The 20,752-nt window shown below is 35.9% G+C and overlaps 1 protein-coding gene across 3 annotated transcripts in view; it reads left to right on the top strand.

The window, feature by feature from the left end:
- The window catches only part of FBXW7 (F-box and WD repeat domain containing 7), a 192,273-nt gene extending 174,030 nt beyond the window's left edge, over positions 1-18,243 (top strand). For all 3 annotated transcript variants that reach the window (XM_019641224.1, XM_019641225.1, XM_019641226.1), the window contains 8 exons: positions 1,384-1,518; positions 6,184-6,307; positions 8,080-8,216; positions 9,172-9,285; positions 10,510-10,691; positions 13,183-13,408; positions 15,037-15,247; positions 16,339-18,243. In XM_019641224.1, coding sequence (XP_019496769.1) covers positions 1,384-1,518; positions 6,184-6,307; positions 8,080-8,216; positions 9,172-9,285; positions 10,510-10,691; positions 13,183-13,408; positions 15,037-15,247; positions 16,339-16,607 — 1,398 coding nt within the window. In that variant the 3' untranslated portion in view covers positions 16,608-18,243. The remainder of the gene's footprint in view (positions 1-1,383; positions 1,519-6,183; positions 6,308-8,079; positions 8,217-9,171; positions 9,286-10,509; positions 10,692-13,182; positions 13,409-15,036; positions 15,248-16,338) is intronic.
- The last annotated feature ends 2,509 nt before the right edge of the window (positions 18,244-20,752 follow it).

Raw genomic sequence — 20,752 nt, 5'->3', positions numbered from 1 at the left:
GGTGTGTCTAAGGCAGAGTGAACAGAGGGAAAGACTAGGAAATGATAACCTTGAGGCCAGCCTAAAGACTGGCTTTTACTTTGAATGAATTGGGTCTGGAGGGTTTGAGGCAGAAGAGCGATGGCTTGTAGCAGTGTCCCTCTGACTACTTTGTGTTGTAGAATACAGCAAGGAGGACCAAGGTGGGGAGCTGGGGGCCCGGGGAAGAGGTTACAGGAACAATCCAGGTGAGAGATAATAGAAGCTTATCCTAGTGTGGTAATAGTCAGATTCTGGATACATTTTGAAGTTTAAGACCTTAGAATTCATTGATGAATCAGAACTATCTGCTGGTGAGAGTGAGGGAGTCAGAGATGACACCAGAGTTCTCGGCCTGAACAACTAATAGAGTTATAGGGAGGATTTTTACATCTACTAGCAATTATATACCGTGTATTGACAGTTTTTCTATTCCTTTCTATATAAAAAAAAGTAATATTACATTGACTAAAATAACGAAATCATTAAATGTGTATAGTATATTACCTTAAATTAGAAGTATTCATAGTAGCTATTAATGTAGTTAATACATAAAGTATATAGAGTAGTATAGTAGTACATTGCAAGGTTTTTCACCATATTTTTACTATACAAGGATACTGTAGGATATATTTATTTTTGTATCAAAATTTAACCATAAACATTTCCAAAAATATTTTTAAAGCAAGCATTAATATATGCAAAGGAGATTAAGAAGTTTACATTAAAACTATTCTGCTGTCACGTCACTTAATTGAAGCTGCATTTTAATCAAGTCAGCTTATCCTTTACCCAAAATGGGTATCTCCTTATACTAGTGTCCCTGAATCTTTTTAATGTAGACAGAGAGCAACAACATATTATAAAAAGCCACCCGAAATCTTGTGAGGAATGTAAATCAGAAATCAGAGTTTATCAGATTGATACTAATTGATCTGAGATGAGTGGAGATTGATCAGTGTAAGTTTTGAACCAAGTTTTAAAGCTGTGTGAGGAAAACTGAACAAAATAATCAAACTTCAAATTAACTTCAAAATTCCCTATTTGCTCAGTAACCCAAACTGATGTTTCTGAATAAAATTTTGGTTTCTCAACCAGTATCTTAGTGGCAGATGAATATAAAATAATTGTAATAATGTAATGCAAAAGTATTTTTCTGCCAAAACCATGGCTTTTTTTAAGCTTTTATAAACTAAAGGTAGCTAGTAAATTTGATGAGACTAAATGAGTCACTTCAATGAGTTCTAGAGAAAATGGCACTCCACGGAGCCCCTTTTAATTGTGTGCAAGTGTGAGTTTTCTTTATGAGTTCATAATTTGAGACATTTATTAAAATAATAAAAAATTTTAATTTCTTTTTCATAGAGCTGGAGTGGACCAGAGAAACTGCTTGCTTTAGATGAACTTATTGATAGTTGTGAACCAACCCAAGTAAAACATATGATGCAAGTGATAGAACCCCAGTTTCAACGAGACTTCATTTCGTTGCTCCCAAAAGAGGTAAGGGTGGTCAATTATGATCTTCATTGGGTGCCATTTGAGACTGTATTCCAACCGCTACCACCTTTAAACATTGTCATGCTAATTATGATATTCAGTATTGCCAGTTTAGCCCTTTAAGTAGTGTTAAAGAAGGCTGGAAATGATAACCTGCCATGACTTAATAATACAATTTTCAGATTAAAGTATACTTATGGATTAAGTGACCGCTTTCTCTGGAATAAGTCATATATGGGAGTAAGCTATCGAGTTTCATTAATTTGATTATTTCTTTACCAAGACTTTTTCCCAGGTTATTTGAATCCCAACCTTTAGTTGTCTTGGTATGTTCATTATAATAATAGAGTTTTTAAAAATTCTTATTTTATTAAAAACAGCAATTTTTGGTCTTATTTTGTGGTTTGTTTATCCTAAGGCCCTTTGAGACTAACAGTTTTATGATTCTATTGAGTTGTAGTTCTCTATTACTTACTTTGTGTAATTATTATGAAATATATGGAATTTCACTTGTGTATATTTTTCTAATAATCCCACTTCTCACCTCCATCACATAGCACATGCAGACGCACGCGCGTGCACACACACACACACACACACACACACACACACACCACAATTACAGATTTCCCTTGCAAATTGCATTCTTGTAGCATTTCTTTTGGAATTATTTATGCCAATTTGTTTTTATGTCTTTATGTAAACTGACACTTTTTAAATTGTGGATTGATTATGATCAATATGGGCATTCTTGACTGTATAAATGAGGCATAGTTTAGATGTTTTTTATTGAAGCTATAGGCTTCATAGTTTCATTTTTGTCAGCAAATAATATAACAATTCAATAATCAATGTCACCATATTTTCACAAATGTTATGTGTGCTACTAATATATATCAGCCAAGAAGACAGTATAAAACACTACTATACAATTGCAAATGATCCTGAAACTTTAAATTTGAAAAGAAAAGGAGTCAATTTTTTTAGATAACCATTCTACGTATCTTAAGAGCATTAAAGAGAGTCCCAATGATAATTTCACATTGGATACGAATAAAACAATTTCATCATATTTAATATATGAAATTAAGCATAACTCCAGGAAAATACAAAGTGGAAAAAAACATCTTTTTTCTGAAATGTTTCTTCTTTGGAGTGATTTTTTGAAAATGACATTGTCCCAGAAAAAAATTTATTCTTGCTGGCTCATTCTAAAACTGAGTCGTTTGAATAGATTTGGCTTATGAAAGTGACATAAGCTTTTTTGCTTCCAGAAGGATGTTAATAATAGGAAACACTTTTATAAGCATTTGACTGAAAGTGAATTTATTCACCTTTGATATGTTCTTCATAGTTTTGCTTGATAGCTTTCTTATTTTAGAAAGTTGTATTTTGTTAAAAGACCGACTTTCTCTAAGTCTAGTTTGTCCCCTTATCTCTAAGAATGATGAGTTTTTTGCTTTTTTTTCCTTATTTGGATTTCCACTTCTTAATACACAAAAAGGTAATTTAAAATAAGAATATGAAAATATTTTTAAGAGTCTAAGAATTAAGCACAAATTATTGATAACCAGGGTAAATACAATGAAGATTTTTTTCTTTTATTTATTTATTTATTTTTTTATTAAGTGTTCTTTTAAAGATTGCCTGAGGAAAAAGAAGTGAGGCTAGGTAAGAGAATGAGACTCAGACTTGGCTTAGCATATCATCTATGCTTTCTGGGGTTTTTTAACCACTAGAAAAAATTTTTCCTATTTTGAAAAATGCTTTATTTTATATGTGGAGAAATAATGGTATATATCTAAATCTTTAAGGAAATGAGTATTATCTCATCAGAAACTAAGTGCTATCATTATTTAACACATTCCCTTCATGTCAGGAAATGGACATATAATAATTTTGTTACAGCTCCTTTCAACAGATCTCAAAGCTCTTTACCAACATTCACTTATTAATCTCAATAACCTTTAAAAAACTCTCACTAGTCTTACGTAGGAGGCTTGTGATAAATAGCATTATCCTTATTTTGTATGTAAATACCAAGAAAAGCATAGCGATATAATATATGATCTAGAACAAAACCTAAATTCTTAACATAGGATCAGCCAACATTTTCTTTATTCTTTTTTCTTTCACTAATTTAATCCACTGAAATATAGTGATTCTAGAGAAGTATTAGCTACTTTTTAAGTATAATATGGTGGGCTTTTATATAGGTTATAGAGAAAAGCAAAAAATAGCAACTCTCACTGAAATTACAAGTTTGGGCAAGGAGAAGGTAGTTATCTGAAATAGTTTTATAATTTAAGAGCTTCTGTCTTGTAGAAGTGGTCCCTAGGAAGAATTAACTTATCTAGGTTTTACCTTTAAGACAAATGACTAGAAAACTGCATTAGCTACACCATTTACTTAGCTACAAGAGCCCTATAATGCCCTACTATGGTGTTGTAGAGATGTAGTATCTACTGCAAGAAACCCCATATGACAAAACCTTGCTTCCTGTGAGTTACTGGTATACTTCTTCATAATGCTCACTAAGAATTGTGTAACTAATTCTTGTTCCCTTGTAGCTTGGCAGTTAAATTAAAAAACCATGTAAGACATTGTTGCCAGCATATTTGTGTTCTACTTTTTCCCTGATTTAAACCTTCTTTTCTATTTTTTCTAATTCTGATTTTTTGATGCATATTTTCTTATTTTGCTGTGTGTATTTTCTATAATACCTAGATGTTTGATGAAACTTGCTAGATGTAATTACATTTAACACGGTGAACTTCATGATTGAGTTAGGGCCTTTGCTATTTTAAAGGAAAGTATGCCAGTTAGCTATGGAGTTAGCACTTCACCTTTCTTTAGCACCTGAATGTTTCTTTACATTGCTCTGTAATGCATGCAGACATGGCACTAGATGATCTTTTAAACACCATAACGAAGGAAATTTTACGTGTTGATTTTGGGATATGCTTTTTGAAATGTAAACTGCTCTGGATTTGTTTCTTAGCCTTTAAAATCCATTGAATGTTTCTATAAATTACCTGACTTCTACTTCAGCCGGATAACTAAAGCAAAGAATAGTCTTTTTCATATGGCTATTCTAAATATCTTGGGGATTACATAGCATCTCTTTTCCACAAATACAACTTTGTGCCTGATATTTCTGTGTTGCATATCAATTTCACATGAAATATTAATAAAATAGTGGCATCACATTACTGTTGTACTAACACTACAAAAACTTGCACAGGCTTTGATTGATTGATAATTTCAAAATTAAGTAGCCTATGGAGTATTCATTAAAAGCTACAATGTTGATATATACACACGCACACACACACACACACACACACACACACACATTTGTATATGTGTGTGGATGTACACACATATACATAGATTATTAAATATGCCTTTTTATTTTAAATGACTCATTTTCACATATGATAATGGTCTTCTCTGACAGACCAAAAATAATTATTCTACAAAAAAATTGTCCAGTATTTGTCAATAGTAGTATTAAATTGAATTCTGACCAGTTGAAGTACTTTCTGTGTAGAATGTACTCAATTAATTTGTGGTTAATGATGAATTTCATGTATACAAAGTCACTGGGAAAGCATAATTTATATCATGTAATTTTTATTTAGCATCAAAAAATAATTCAAACTGTGCTTTTACTCCCTTTTATGAGCCTTGGCCTTTTAAGTGATAGTTTGTTTTAATTCTTGTAATTTAATTTATATGAAAACTAAACTTTATTACTGCTGTTTATTTTTATTTTTTTATTGCTCTGTTTAAATGGTTTTGTCCTAATATCATAATTTAAATTTTTGTGCAATTTTTGAGGCTAATAGAATAAGCATACTCAGAGGCTTTCATTCCCTTTTTTCTTCCTTTTTCATTTCCTTTATTTATTTAAATTGACCTTATGCACTGAAAAAAAAATTGATGGTTTGCAAGTATTGGAAACAAAATTTTAAAATCAATGATATACCAAAGAGCTAGCTCATATATACAACTCTATCTGTCCCATCAATAAAATACCCTTAAGTAATATAAAGTAATTAGAATCCAATTACATTTATATGTCTATGCAGTGGTTTAATAATTGTCCCCTTTTGTCATTTACAGTAAAGGGTGTAAATGTTTGAAAAGCTCATCGTTGTGATAATAAACACTTTGATGTGATAAAGAACTATTAATTATATCTATCAGACGTGATCTAAAATTATACCACATTTCTTAAGTCCTGTCTTCAATGAATTTACATTGTACTAGGGAGAGAAAAAGACAAAATTTAAACAAGTAAAGTAAAATAGGTAGATAGATAGATAGATAGATAGATAGATAGATAGATAGATAGAATTCTTGAATTAAGACTCAACAGCAAAGGAAACAGCAGCCTTTAACAAGTATTCCTTGAAGAGGTGAGGAGTTTAGCAGAGTGAAGTTCATAAAACCAGTGTAGTGTTTGAATTTTTAAAATCTGGTATACGTATATTTGTTAAGATTGAATATTGGAAGGTACTGCCTTTCATAATTTTAGAAATTAGAGTGTAGGATTATATTACGTTTATTTATAAGTACTTCATCCAGTAGAGAAAAATTAGTTTATTATTTTTGTATACTTCTTGTAAAAATATGGGTATACTATGCTTTTTCTTTTCATAGCTGGCACTTTATGTGCTTTCATTCCTGGAACCCAAAGACCTGTTACAGGCGGCTCAGACGTGTCGGTACTGGAGAATTTTGGCTGAAGACAACCTTCTCTGGAGAGAGAAATGCAAAGAAGAGGGTAAGGTTCAAAATTACATAGAGAAAATGTTTGTACTTTGAAAAAGCGAAATGATTCTGAAAACAAAGAGAAAAAATAAAAGTAAGAAGTCTTATGGGCAAGTAGAACAAAGTGGTGAATATATGAAAAAAGAGAATGTAGGCAGCCTATCAGAGAACCAAGAGTGAGTCTTCATTTGCATCCACCCTCTTATATAAAATCCACATGTTATTCCACACGTTCAAATGAGCTAAATCTTGCAGCTAAACCCTTTAATGAACCCTAGTAACTACTAGCAAATATATCTAGTTTCTTTCCCAGTCTCTAGTAGAATTAATAAAAGATGAAGATGATGTAAAGGAGATTCAAAGTTATATTAGCAATTAAATACTCAAGTATTCCGTATTTTACTTATTCCTCCCCCACATATTTTTTCAATAGCTCCTATGAGCTAGACATTCCTAAATGCTGGGGATATAGTAGTGAACTCCCGTTTTCTTCCTATCATGGAGCTTATGTTCTTGAAACCTTAAAGAAAAAATTCCCTTCCTTAGTAGAGAGAGGAATAGGTATCATTCATATTAATTAAAGTTTTCTTTTTTTCTAGCAGTGACCTAGAAAAATAGTATTTTTGAAAAAAATGTAAAGATATTATTTGCTTTGGACAAGCAAAACTTTTTGAGAAAGAATCTTAGAGCATGAGACAGGCACTCACAGGTTATCCTCCCCTCCGTGGAGGTAACAGTTGAGTGGGGAGCACAGGTGGTCAGTAAAGCTTGAAGGTGAAGGTCTGGGATACTGGGATTCCGGTCCTGCCTCTGCCCTGTCTGTGGCTTCGACTAAGCCGGGCAATCTGTTCTCAAGTGTCTGTATTAATCATCCCTGCCTTACCGTCTTCTCTCATAGAATCATTATTTTAATGACTTTTTAAAAATAATGGTAACATGTACATAACATAAAATGTATCATTTGAACAAGTTTTAAGTGTACAGTTCAATGGCGTTAAGGACATCCACATTGTTGTACAACCATCACCACCATCCATCTCCAGAACTTTTTCGTCTTCCCCAGCTGAAATTACATACCCATTTAACAATAACACCCTAGGCCTCCTCCCCCCAGACCCTGGCAACCATGATTCTGCTTTCTGTCTCTACGAATTTGACTACTCTAGGTACCTTGTATGACTGGAATCATATGGTATTTGTGTTTTTGTGGCCGACTTACTTCACTTAGCATAATGTCTTCGAGTTTATCCATGTGGTACATGTGTCAGAATTTCTTTTTAAGGTTGAATAATATTCCATTATATGCATATACCACATTATGTTGATGCATTCATCAATGGACACTTGGGTGGCTTCCGCTTTTTGGCTATTATGAATAATGCTGCTGTGAACAAGGGTGTACAAATATCCGTTTGAGTCCCTGTTTTCAATTCTTTTGGGTGTATACCCAGAAGTGGAATTGCTGGATCATATGCTTAATATTTCTGAGGAACCATCATAGTTACTACACCATTTTATATTCTCACAAGTATCACACAAGGGTTCCAATTTCTGCACATCCTTACTAACATTTCATAGAATCATTTTGAGAAAGAAATGAAATAGTCAATATAAAAGAACACCATACAGAATACAAACGTTATTGCTTTGTAATAACAATGTTAGAAATTGGACAATGTCCTGCATTTCGGTGGTTTTCAGCATAGAGGAAAATGAGATACATTATATAAAATGTGTAATTTTTATTGTTGAAGGCAATTACACTCTTTAACTCTTTAAAACTAGGTATTGATGAACCATTGCACATCAAGAGAAGAAAAGTAATAAAACCAGGTTTCATACACAGTCCATGGAAAAGTGCGTACATCAGACAGCACAGAATTGATACTAACTGGAGGCGAGGAGAACTCAAATCTCCTAAGGTAACTACTCGTGCACAGTGTAATAGAAACCATTAATCAGTGTTCGTACCTGGTGTGTTTTTTCACTTCTTGGCAAGCAGTATAACTTGACACCTATCTCCTGTAGAAAGAAAACAGTATATTTTAAAATAACTGAAAGTGTAACCGACAATATTCCTCTATTGCGAATTTCTGTAGTCTGACCACTAATTGTACTTGAATAAAAGATGAGTTGAAGTGCATGTAGTTCTAGCTTGTAAATTAAAATGTCTGTATATCCTGTTGAATTTTGTCATATACATTGTTCTACCTAAGAATTTGCTCTCTCTCTCTGACCTCTCTAATCACATATTCCAAACATGATTTTTGAGGCATGCCCATGTTTGGGCGGTTTTTGGTGGCTTTTGTGTGTTTTATTTTTATAAATTTAAGTATTCTGACTTTTATAACATTTCAAGTATATAAAGAATGACAAAAATGCTTGAAATTCATATATATATATTTATAACTGGAAAAAAGCAATTTAGGGAGACACTGTTCTATTACTCTGTATACATTAAAACAGGCTTCTTTTGTTTTAAGTTTTAAAAGTTGATAAATATTGTTACTCTTATCTTCCTAGTTAATTGTTTCTGTGTATCAAAATTGCAAAACTTAGATGCATATTCTCTTGGTTTGAACAGATAAAATAATTATAAAATACATTTGTGTTTGAACCATATTTATGAGGCCTTGACTTAGTGAAATTTTAAGAGTTGATGTCTCAAGTATAAATAATAGAATATGGAAACAGTAAAGTGTTTACTACTTCGTTCATCAGCCAGGATTGATGATGCTTCACATTTCACATCAATTTTAATTCTAGACACAGGCTATAGTTTACGGTTCCTATTTATGGAGTCATTTTTCTTTCCCACCAGTATTTTGGAAAATGTAATTTAATAACATATTTCTAATCCATACATCTATCTTGTAGGTGCTGAAAGGACACGATGATCATGTGATCACATGCTTACAGTTTTGTGGTAACCGAATAGTTAGTGGTTCTGATGACAACACTTTAAAAGTTTGGTCAGCAGTCACAGGCAAAGTAAGTACTTCTTTCTGCACTTCACAAAGTCACCGTTTTATAAATATCTTTGTAAGGATCAATCAGTGGGAAAAAAACCAAGGATTCCTTTTTGACCCTAGTTTATTTCATAATTAATATCATAGCTTCTAATTTAGCATCTTCCTTGGTACAAAGATGACATCATGATAGGGATGTCATTAGTTTCTTCTTCATTTAGTTTGTCTACCTCTATGAGGTAGCTATTTTAAGATTTTACAGATGTGCTTTGTCTTTTTTTTGTCTTAGTTTTTACCACCTTTTTAACCATCTAAATTATATCTTGTTCTTTTTTAATCTTTTTCAAAAATATGGCTGAGGGATATTTGTTTTTTCTTGTAAACTGCTCTGTTGATAACCTACTTACAGTTTAGAAATTAAATAATCATATTAATTTAGAGTTCTCTCGCACCTTGTGAGGTGGAAGTTATGCAGACTAGGTATTTAAAAAAGAGTTTGAAGGACAAAGCAGTCCAAGCAGTGTTTCACTGCGTATAATATTATGCTTTACTGGTTCTCTAGTGAATACTTATGTTTGGAGAATATTGTCATGAATTAAGTAATTGACCACCTAAAAAATAATAGAAGTATGTATGTGTGTGTGTGTGTGTGTGGGGGGATCTGTGTCTTTTAAAATGTCTTATAGCTTGTTGATTCTTGGGCTAGAATCTTCTAAATATTCCAATCAGATGTTACAATTTTTAAAAGCCGCTTCATGTTTCCATAGTTTAATGTTAGCTTTGGATTGAGTTCAGGGCTTTAATGTCTGTCTTTACTTGTCTAGAAGTACCTTGCCTGGCTCCTAACTACTGCCTTCCGGCAGATTCAGATGAAATGTGGTGTGTAGCCACACCCAACACTGTTGGCATTCTTTCATTGACTCCATTCCTATGGAAGAAACCAAGTTGTAATTTTAGTATTAGTTCATCAAAGAGACCAGGCTGAAGCTTTCCTACCATAATGAGAAATGTTTATTTCTACATACTTGTTCCTCAGTTGTGTGTGCCTGTATAGTATGTAATGCTGCTAAACAAACAAAGCAATAATGATGGAGTCATGTTATAATGATGTGAAAAATTGTTTTCTTATAGGCCAAACAATCAAATTGAGTAAATAGCTTTACTCCCAATTTTAATGAGCTACTGAAATGTTATTTAAATCATTTTTCTTTCTACCCAAAAGTAATTATCTTAAGTGTTTTTCCAGTGTCTGAGGACATTAGTGGGACACACAGGTGGAGTATGGTCATCACAGATGAGAGACAATATCATCATTAGCGGATCTACAGATCGGACTCTCAAAGTGTGGAATGCAGAGACCGGAGAATGTATCCACACCTTATATGGGCATACTTCCACTGTGCGCTGTATGCACCTCCATGAAAAAAGGTGAGGGAAAATCCCATAGTGCTTGGGAATTCTTCCTCTGTCACTTGTGAATTTGTGGCCTTTTGTGTAGCGCTCAGCTGGTATAATACTTCCTTTGTCTAATAAAGAGATAGTGATGATGTGCTCTTAAATTAGACTTTAATTATTAGATTTCAGATATTTCTATACTAGGAAAGCAGTAGTGTTTTGGCTTAAAATTGGGGGGTTGTCTTTAAATTTCCTTCCTCAATTATTAGTGTTGTTGGCTTCCTCTTTAAAAATCTATTCTCTAATCATATTTATTGTTCTGCTTCTTGGATGACTCATCATCTTAAAAAAAAGCATTTTCTCTCTTTATTTTTTATTTTTTTTTTTTTTAAGATTTTTATTGGGGAATTGGGGGATGGGAACAGCGCTGGGGAATTGGGGGATGGGGAACAGACAAGTTGCTGGCTTTTTGTTCTTCAGTCTAGTTGTGGAGGACGTTGCTTCACTGGCCCAAGTTGGCACCATCATTGTGCTCTTCCTGGGCGAGGCAGATCAGTCGCCAGCTTCTCGACGGCCGCTCACTGTGGCTGCTGGCTACACACGGTAGCCCATGGCAACCCACTGCAGCAGGGGCTGCAGCCTACGCCATCGCCGGTGACTCACGGCAGCCCAGCTCCAGGTTGAGCTGTTGTTCAGCATCTTAGCTGTAGAGGGCAGTGTCACTGGCCCTCATATGTGGGATCCGAACCGGGGCCCTCTGGAGTCCCAAGCCAGCTCTTAATCATCGTGCCACTCGGCCGGTCCTCTCTTTATTTTTGCTATTCATATTTCGGCTAGTGGGACAAATTGAGTTATTCAAGGCTTCAGGTCTCCAAGTCTTTTTCATTACATACCTCCACTCCATCATATCCCCTATATCTAGGCAAAAGCTGAGGCCTGTTGTCTTTGATTTCTTCTCTCATATCACCTGAACTACTGACATAGGTTTCAGACTTGGTCATCTCACCTTTTACACAGCTGACAGAACTCTCCTCTAATTATGGTGGTGTCCCTGCCCTTGGGGAGCCTTCTGTTGCTTCCCGAATTAGAGACAAAATCCTCAATCCAGTTTTCAAAATAGCCAGCCAAACCAGACTGCTTGCTTTTTTCTTCTCAGTGCCTTTGTTGTTGGTTTTATCTCCTCCTACAAAGCCCTCCTATTAAAGTCCTTTCTATCTTCTATTGGCACGTCTTCATGGTACCCCTGTTAAACAAATGATTGCTACTTCATTTGCCAAATAAGGTCTTTGTGAAGAGTCCTTACAGTGAATCCACTCCAGTCTTTACCTATAATTCTGTCCACAGCATCCTTTCTACTAAGAACCATTACATTAAGCAGATTTCACACTAGATTGGTAATGTATGAAGAAAGGTACCTTCTCATTTGTAATTTGAATCTACTTTGAACAGTGTGCTCTATTAAAATTTGGGGTGCTGGTATCAAGAGACCTTGTATTTCAGTTTCCATTATGTTCTGACTTAAATCTTTCAATGCTTCCACTTTCTACTCTTCCAAATGTGGATACTATGGCCTTTCCTTATCTCTTAGTGATAACATGAAGATACCTGAGTTTTCAGCTCTCCTTGGTAATCCAAAGATGATTGCAGTGTTTGTATTACCCTGGTCTTCAGAAGAGTATAACTGTAAAGTTGGGCCAAATTTTTAAGGAATTTCTGTTGCCTCTACATTTGTATTTTCTGAAATCTGTATATCTTAATGCCCCCATAGCCTGTTGGATATTTATAAATATAAGCATACGCAGCCTTTGAGGACATGTCTAAAACTGGTTAATTTTACCAGAATATATGGTGTGAAGCACATATCTTTGACTGTTTAAATTCAAAATCCTGATTTGTTCTGTTGAATAGCCTTTACTGAATTTTTTCCATAATCACAAAGGGAATGTGTTCATAATCAAAATTTAGGAAATGGCAGAAAGAATAAAAAGAATTTTAATTTTTTAAAATACTACCACCCAGAGTTCTTCCATTAACGTTTTATACATAGTGTATACATTGGCATTCTACTTCTAAAATTTAAGATCTTGTATATATTTAGAGCTTGCTGCTTTGGTTGCTGCTGCTGTTGCCGCAACTGTTTCTTTTGCTTCTTGTTTTTTCAATACAACACAGTGGTTTTCAAACTGTTCCACAGAACCCCAAGGACTTACTCGATGTCTCATAGGTGGGGGGAGCCAATGGCAGAATTCTAGGCTTCCCACTTCCCACCCCAGAGTAATTCAACTATTTTATGTTTCTATTGGGTTGTCAGAAAAGACATGACACATTTTTGCAATGAAAAACAAAAAATACTTCATGACTTTTCCGACAACCCAATACATAAAGGTTTACCTAGGATTTCTTTGAAAACAGGTGTCCCTGCTTAAGAAAAGAAAAAAAGTTTACTAACCTCTGACTTTATATATCATATTTTCTTGTGTTATTAAAAATTCTAATACTTTTTTTTTTGTTTTCCTTCCTACAGAGTTGTTAGCGGTTCACGAGATGCCACTCTTAGGGTTTGGGATATTGAAACAGGCCAGTGTTTACATGTATTGATGGGTCACGTAGCAGCAGTCCGCTGCGTTCAATATGATGGCAGGAGGGTTGTTAGTGGAGCGTATGATTTTATGGTGAAGGTGTGGGACCCAGAGACTGAAACCTGTCTACACACGCTGCAGGGGCATACTAATAGAGTCTATTCATTACAGGTAAGAGATCGTATCTCCCCTACCCCTCAGATGCTCTCCTGATGAATCATCAGAGAGTTCTACTCAGATAACCACTGTCAAATTGGGGCTTCAGTACCGTCCAGAAAAGATGAATCAAATTATCCTTCTGTTTACACACACTTGAAAATTGGCGTGAAAAAAGCATAAACTTTGAAATTATTGATGTGATTTGTTTCAGCTTTTCTGTGATCCATTTTTCCCTTTAAAACATCCAAAACACAAATATTTGTCTTGGAACCTGGGACTTCGGAGCCCTAAGTTTTGCTCTTATTAATTAATGGGTAGTTAGTCTCATATGAGAATAACCCGATTTTAATAAACTCCTTAGCAGAGGATTAATTTGGCCAAAAGCTGCCCCTCTGCCGTGATAGCTGAAAGCTGATGGGCCATGTAATTGTGATTCCATCCCCATTCTAAGTGGAAGCGGGCCTTTCTGCGTCGGCTGCTCTGCTCTGCTCTGCTCTCGTGGGGCTGCAGAGCCTCAGTCACAGAGAAGCCAGTTGGACTAAACTGATGTGTTTGTTTACATTGAAACCTGAGGTCCTTGAGTAAATTGCCATATTTTGAGGTAAATAACGAGATTAATAGCAAGTTTAGGAAATGGGTTTCATTTTATTTTCTGAAAGACAGAATTTCAGCTCAGAAATATGTCCTATTATTTATATAGTTTATTTACCAGGTACTGTTGCCCATTAGTCATCAGCCAATTAATACAGAGTCCCAGTGCTGACAGTTCTGTTCTTGGGGTATTTGTTCTTAATTGATGGAATACTGTCTATGTCATGAAATATTGACACATGATAAAGATGTTTATTAACTTAGAAAAGGTTATGAATGTGGAGGAGAGGGAATTGGCTGCAGTTGTTTTTGTTTTGTGATATGCTCAGAACCTTAATGAATATAATATTCTCATTTAAATAAACCATCCAATTGAGAAAAGAGGTAACAACATTATTTCACACCTGGGAATTAATAGATGTTTATTGACTTTTGGTGAAGCTTCGAAGCAAGAAAAGAGGTGCTGTGTGTCTTGCTTTTGTTATCAAAATGCCACCTTTTCTAATTCCAGATGTAATTATCTGTTGGCACATTTCCTAATTAGCATTAGGTTATTGTAAATGAAATTTTTATTCTACATACAACTCTTAGTGGAACTAACTTTTAAACATCATGAAAGTTAATCTCTAGCCCTTTCCATGCCTTAGGTGTTGATGAGCACACCTTTTATCACAAGCTATATCAGTAGTTTCAACTCCTGTTGGAAAGTAAAACTCAAATGGTAATCCTTACTGAATTTTCCATCATGTATAGCTACTGTGTGTGTCAGATGATCTGAATAATATTTTTATTTTAGGTGTTTTTTTCTTTTTAATTGTTTCTGCATCTAGCTTGAAGCCACTGGCAATAAAAAATGAGCATTTCGGGTAGGAGCTTTTGAAAGCATGCCCTGTAGTTGCTTGATTACATGCAGTTTATCCTAGTACCTCCTTTTGTTCCTGGCATTCCCTGTTTCCCATGCTCTGCGCCCTTCCCGCATTAGGATTAAGGTCAGTAAATAATATCAAGAATGTCTACACTGCTAGTCTAATAAACTGTGTCTGTTGTAGTTTGATGGCATCCATGTGGTGAGTGGATCTCTTGATACGTCAATCCGAGTTTGGGATGTGGAGACAGGGAATTGCATTCACACGTTAACAGGACACCAGTCGTTAACCAGTGGAATGGAACTCAAAGACAATATTCTTGTCTCTGGGAATGCAGATTCTACAGTTAAAATCTGGGATATCAAAACAGGACAGTGTTTACAAACATTGCAAGGTAAGCTCTGGCTACCCACCCTTAGTTGTGTTTGTTAACAATTATAATAGATTGTTAGTCGAGAGAAAGATGGGGCTTTACGTCACGTAAAGAATTAACCTCATAGAAAATGAAAATGCATATTTTGGATAAGTTTATTAGCATTTCCACTCTGACTCAACAAAACGAGGCTACCATTGAGACAGTGTTTTAAATTGTGTTTTTAATGTAAAATTGTTTCATTACTCTGTGCCTGTACAGTTACCTCTTCCTATCCTTAAAGAACAATGTGAAGAAAGACCTTGGCTGTATCACAGAAGCAGCATACTCATTTTATTTTTTTAGTGATCATTTTATTTTGAATTCGTAGTCCAGTTTAAAATTAAAGAGCTCTCTTGCTGGGGAAGAAACCAAAAGGCTCTCTAATCTGATAGAAAATTGCTTTGGCTTCAACTTAGGCCCTTAACCATCTGCTTAACTAGGAGGACGGGAAGGAATGATAGTGCCATTCAAATAGATAAAGAAAAATGCGAAAGCCACTATTATTAAATGAGGCACAACAGCGTTCACTTCTTAAGTCATGATGAACTAACTTCCTTTTATTGGTCAGCCCTTAGAAAGTGTTTTTTTTAGTGAGGCCATCTGGGGGGCTATATTACAGCTTTTTACTCATTGGTTTTGTCTCTTCCTCAGAGTTTTAGAATAGTGTCCATTCAGTCTTTGCCCTTGACTGGTCCGTTCACAGTGGAAGGGCAACACTAGATGTCTATGCTTGTTTGTCCATCAGCAGAATACATGAAGCTGGACTCTATATCATCACCAAGAAAAGCTCTCGTTTCTACATCCAGAAAACAAAATGTGTGCCTGGTAGCTAACCAAGCTTCTTGGAAGACAAAACCCTTGAAAATTAATGTTGCTGTTACAGACAGCTACCAGCTTTTCTTACATCCCTGCTTAAATACTTACATACCCAGAACACAGTTTCTAAACATGCAGCATTTCAAATATTTCATTTATTGTACCTTCTAACATAGATGTCTACAGATTACAATGTAACTAACCCATAGCCAAGATTTCCAACCAGTAATTAAATCCGTTTGGTTTTTGCCTAGGTCCCAACAAGCATCAGAGTGCTGTGACCTGTTTACAGTTCAACAAGAACTTTGTAATTACCAGCTCAGATGATGGAACTGTAAAACTATGGGACTTGAAAACGGGTGAATTTATTCGAAACCTAGTCACATTGGAGAGTGGGGGGAGTGGGGGAGTCGTGTGGCGGATCAGAGCCTCGAACACAAAGCTAGTGTGTGCAGTTGGGAGTCGGAACGGGACTGAGGAAACCAAGCTGCTGGTGCTGGACTTTGATGTGGACATGAAGTGAAGAGCAGAAAAGATGAATTTGTCCAAAAGTGGAGACGATATACTCCCTGCCCTTCCCTCGGGGGGGAAAAAAAAATAAAAAGAAAAAAAAAAGAAAAAGAAAAAGAAAAAAAAAATCCCTTGTTCTCAGTGGTGCAGGATGTTGGCTTGGGGCAACAGAGTGAAAAGACCTACAGACTAAGAAGGAAAAGAGGAAGAGATGACAAACCGTAACTGACAAGAGAGGCGTCTGCTGTCTCATCACATAAAAGGCTTCACTTTTGACTGAGGGCAGCTTTGCAAAATGAGACTTTCTAAATCAAACCAGGTGCAATGATTTCTTTATTTTCTTCTCCAGTGGTCATTGGGCAGTGCTGATGCTGAGTTACAGGTTCCGCGAGCCTGTTCTTTTACCACTGAGACCTAGAAAGGAGCTGCAATAACATCCAAACAAGTACTGGTTGACTTTCTAATTAGAGAGCATCTGCAACAAAAAGTAATTTTCTGGAGTGGAAAAGCTAAAAAAAAAATATTACTGTGAATTGTTTTTGTACAGTTATCATGAAAAGCCTTTTTTTTTTTTTTTTTTTGCCAACCATTGCCAATGTCAATCAATCACAGTATTAGCCTCTGTTAATCTATTTACTGTCGCTTCCACATACACTCTTCAATGCATATGTTGCTCAAAGGTGGCAAGTTGTCCTGGGTTCTGTGAGTCCTGAGATGGATTTAATTCTTGATGCTGGTGCTAGAAGTAGGTCTTCAAATATGGGATTGTTGTCCCACCCCTGTACTGTACTCCCAGTGGCCAAACTTATTTATGCTGCTAAATGAAAGAAAAAAAAGCAAATTATTTTTTTTTATTTTTTTCTGCTGTGACGTTTTAGTCCCAGACTGAATTCCAAATTTGCTCTAGTTTGGTTACGGAAAAAAAAGACTTTTGCCACTGAAACTTGAACCATCTGTGCCTCTAAGAGGCTGAGAATGGGAGAGTTTCAGGTAATAAAGAGTGAAGTTTGCCTGCAAGTAAAAAATTGAGAGTGTGTGCAAAGCTTATTTTCTTTTTATCTGGGCAAAAATTAAAACACATTCCTTGGAACAGAGCTATTCCCGCCTGTTCTGTGGAGAAACTTTTCTTTTTGAGGGCTGTGGTGAATGGATGAACGTACAAAATAAACTGACAAAATATTTTAAAAATATATAAAACACAAAGTTAAAAATAAAGTTGCTGGTCAGTCTTAGTGTTTTGCAGTATTTGGGAAAACAACTGTTACAGTTTTATTGCTCTGAGTAACTGACAAAGCAGAAACGACTCAGTTTTTGTAGTAAAGGCGTCACATGCAAACAAACGAGATGAATGAAAAAGTCAAATGGTTTGCCTCATTCTCCAAGAGCCACAACTCAAGCTGAACTGTGAAAGTGGTTTAACACTGTATCCTACGCGATCTTTTTTTCCTCCTCCTGTTTATTTTTTTTGTTTGTTTTATTTATAGTCTGATTTAAAACAATCAGATTCAAGTTGGTTAATTTTAGTTATGTAACAACCTGACATGATGGAGGAAAACAACCTTTAAAGGGATTGTGTCTGGTTTGATGATTCACTTAGAAATTTTATTTTCTTATAACTTAAGTGCAATAAAATGTGTTTTTTCATGTTAGCATGCCTGTTTCTTCCACTGAGGTAATAATGCTTCATTATAAATATTTAGGGTTTGTTTCTGTGGTTTCATTGCATCCCCTGTAGTGTGACATAGAAATCAGTACTTTCCGGCCTCGTCTATACAGCTAAACTGAGAATAATGTGCTGCAGATGCAGATTTTATCCCTCTTCTTAGACTGAAGGGGACACTCCACTGTGCTTCTCTCTGTTAACATTGGGATGTACACATACGAAATCTGGGTCCCTCAAAGAGTTATATAACTTCTGTGATATTAATAGTAACAACTGGAATTCCTATAAAAAGTTCATTTTTAAAATTGGACCACATATTGTGTACTTACCAGGAACTTTCTATGCATTCTCCGTGACGTTCCCACCATCCCTGCGAGGTAAGTACAGTAAGTCCTCACTTAACAACGTTGATAGGTTTTGTAACTTTAAGTGAACCGACCTATAACGAAACCAATTTTACCATGGGGTAACTGATGTAAACAACAGTTAAGTTCCTTGGCATCTGGTCAACGTTAAAACAAATGACACCAAACAAAACAACGTTCTTTGAGGACCTGCTGTACTATTACCTCCATTTTAAAGATGAGGGCACATCAGTGGCTTAGATGGGTTAGGTGATTTGTCAGAAGTCAGGTAACTAGCAGAGCACCAGAGTTACTTTTAAGAAGAAAGAAACCTAGAATTTTGACAAGCTAATGAAAGGTTTTGGAAAAAATAAGTCATTTTTGTGGTACTTTTGGGCTCTGCTGTCACTGTTTTATTTAATGCATCTAATACAAACGAAAAAAAATGAAGTCAGTTATTCAAATTATATAGCCTCCCAAATCACAGGCTCTTTCTCCCTGCCCTTCTTTATATGCATATACCAGGGTGCCAAAAAAATGTATACACATGACTTGTATTCATCTTTTATTATCGGTATATATTATTACAATTTTAATACAGTTTTTTCCTTTCTTAAAATGTGTATACGTTTTTTTCAGCACCCTCTGTATATGAACATGTGTGTGTGTGTGTGTGTGTGTGTGTATAAAATCTTCTGTAATCTCAACTATCCAAGCTAGCGGTTCTCAACCTTCTTAATACCGCGACCCCTTAATACAGTTCCTCATGTTGTGGTGACCCCCAACCATAAAATTATTTTCGTTGCTACTCTATAACTGTAATTTTGCTACTGTTATGAATCGTAATGTAAATATCTTTTTGTTTTCCGATGGTCTTAGGCAACCCCTGTGAAAGGGTCGTTTGACCTCCAAAGGGGTCATGACCCACAGGTTGAGAACCGCTGATCCAAGCCATAGATGAAAATCTAAAACTTAAAAATTGATGTTATTTAATGACTAGATTTCTCACAAAGCATGTGTTCTTTACTCGTAGGGCAGCTATTCTTGGGCCTCACTCTCGCCAAACTACTAAATCAAAAGATCTAGGAGAGAGACCCAAGAATCTGCATGTCACCTAGCTCACCAGGTGAGTTATGGACACAGCTTTCAGAGCTGCTGCCTTGGATACCGTTCCAGCACGCTTGGTTATTTGGTTTATCGGTCCACATTACATCACAGACGCAAGAACATCAGGGAGAAGTGACAGGTTAAAGGAAAAGACAGAAAAACCACGTAAACACAAGGCAAAAATCCTTGAGTGCAGGGGCGACCAGCCCGTCTGCTTGAGGGTAAACCAGGGCAGAGCCCAGAGCCGCTGCTCCTGGCCACACTGAAGACTGAGTGGTCAAGAAAAAGTTGTAGTTCTATTTGCTAGTCTTAAAACTGCTTGATTTTTCATAACATAAATGGGGCTTAACTGTAACATAATTGAAGAAAAACATCACCTTTGAAATAAATACATTACAGAATAGAATGAGTTCACAGGCATTGCAGACAAATAGGCCTAAATTCAAGTTCCAGTTCAAATACTACTTTTTTTTTAAGATTTTTATTGGGGAATTGGGGGATGGGAACAGACAAGCTGCTGTCCTTTTGTTCTTCAGTCTAGTTGTGGAGGACGTCGCTTCACTGGCCCAAGTTGGCACCATCATTGCGCTCTTCCCGGGCGAGGCAGATCAGTCACCAGCTTCTGGACGGCCGCTCACTGCGGCTGCTGGCCGCTCATGCTGGCTGCTGGCTGCTGGCTACACACGGTAGCCCATGGCAGCCCACTGCAGCAGGGGCTGCAGTCTATGCCCGTCACAGGCGACTCACGGCAGCCCAGCTCCAGGTCAGCTTTTGTTCAGCATCTTAGCTGTGTCACTGGCCCTCATATGTGGGATCTGAACCGGGGCCCTCTGGTGTCCCAAGCCAGCTCTTAACCACCGTGCCACTCGGCCAGCCTCATACTACTTTCTAGTTATGGGACCTTCATCAGATTTTTTTGACCTTGTGCTTCCTCATCTTCTAGAATGTAACCTACCTCCTCAGGTTATTGTAGGGATTAAATGAAATGTTATAAAGCATATAGCACACTGATGGTACTCAGAGTTCAATAAATGGTAGCTATGA

This window comes from Hipposideros armiger, unplaced genomic scaffold, assembly GCF_001890085.2.
Source record: "Hipposideros armiger isolate ML-2016 unplaced genomic scaffold, ASM189008v1 scaffold_58, whole genome shotgun sequence".
Lineage (NCBI taxonomy): Eukaryota > Metazoa > Chordata > Mammalia > Chiroptera > Hipposideridae > Hipposideros > Hipposideros armiger.
This window is presented reverse-complemented; position numbering and strand designations above follow the sequence as displayed.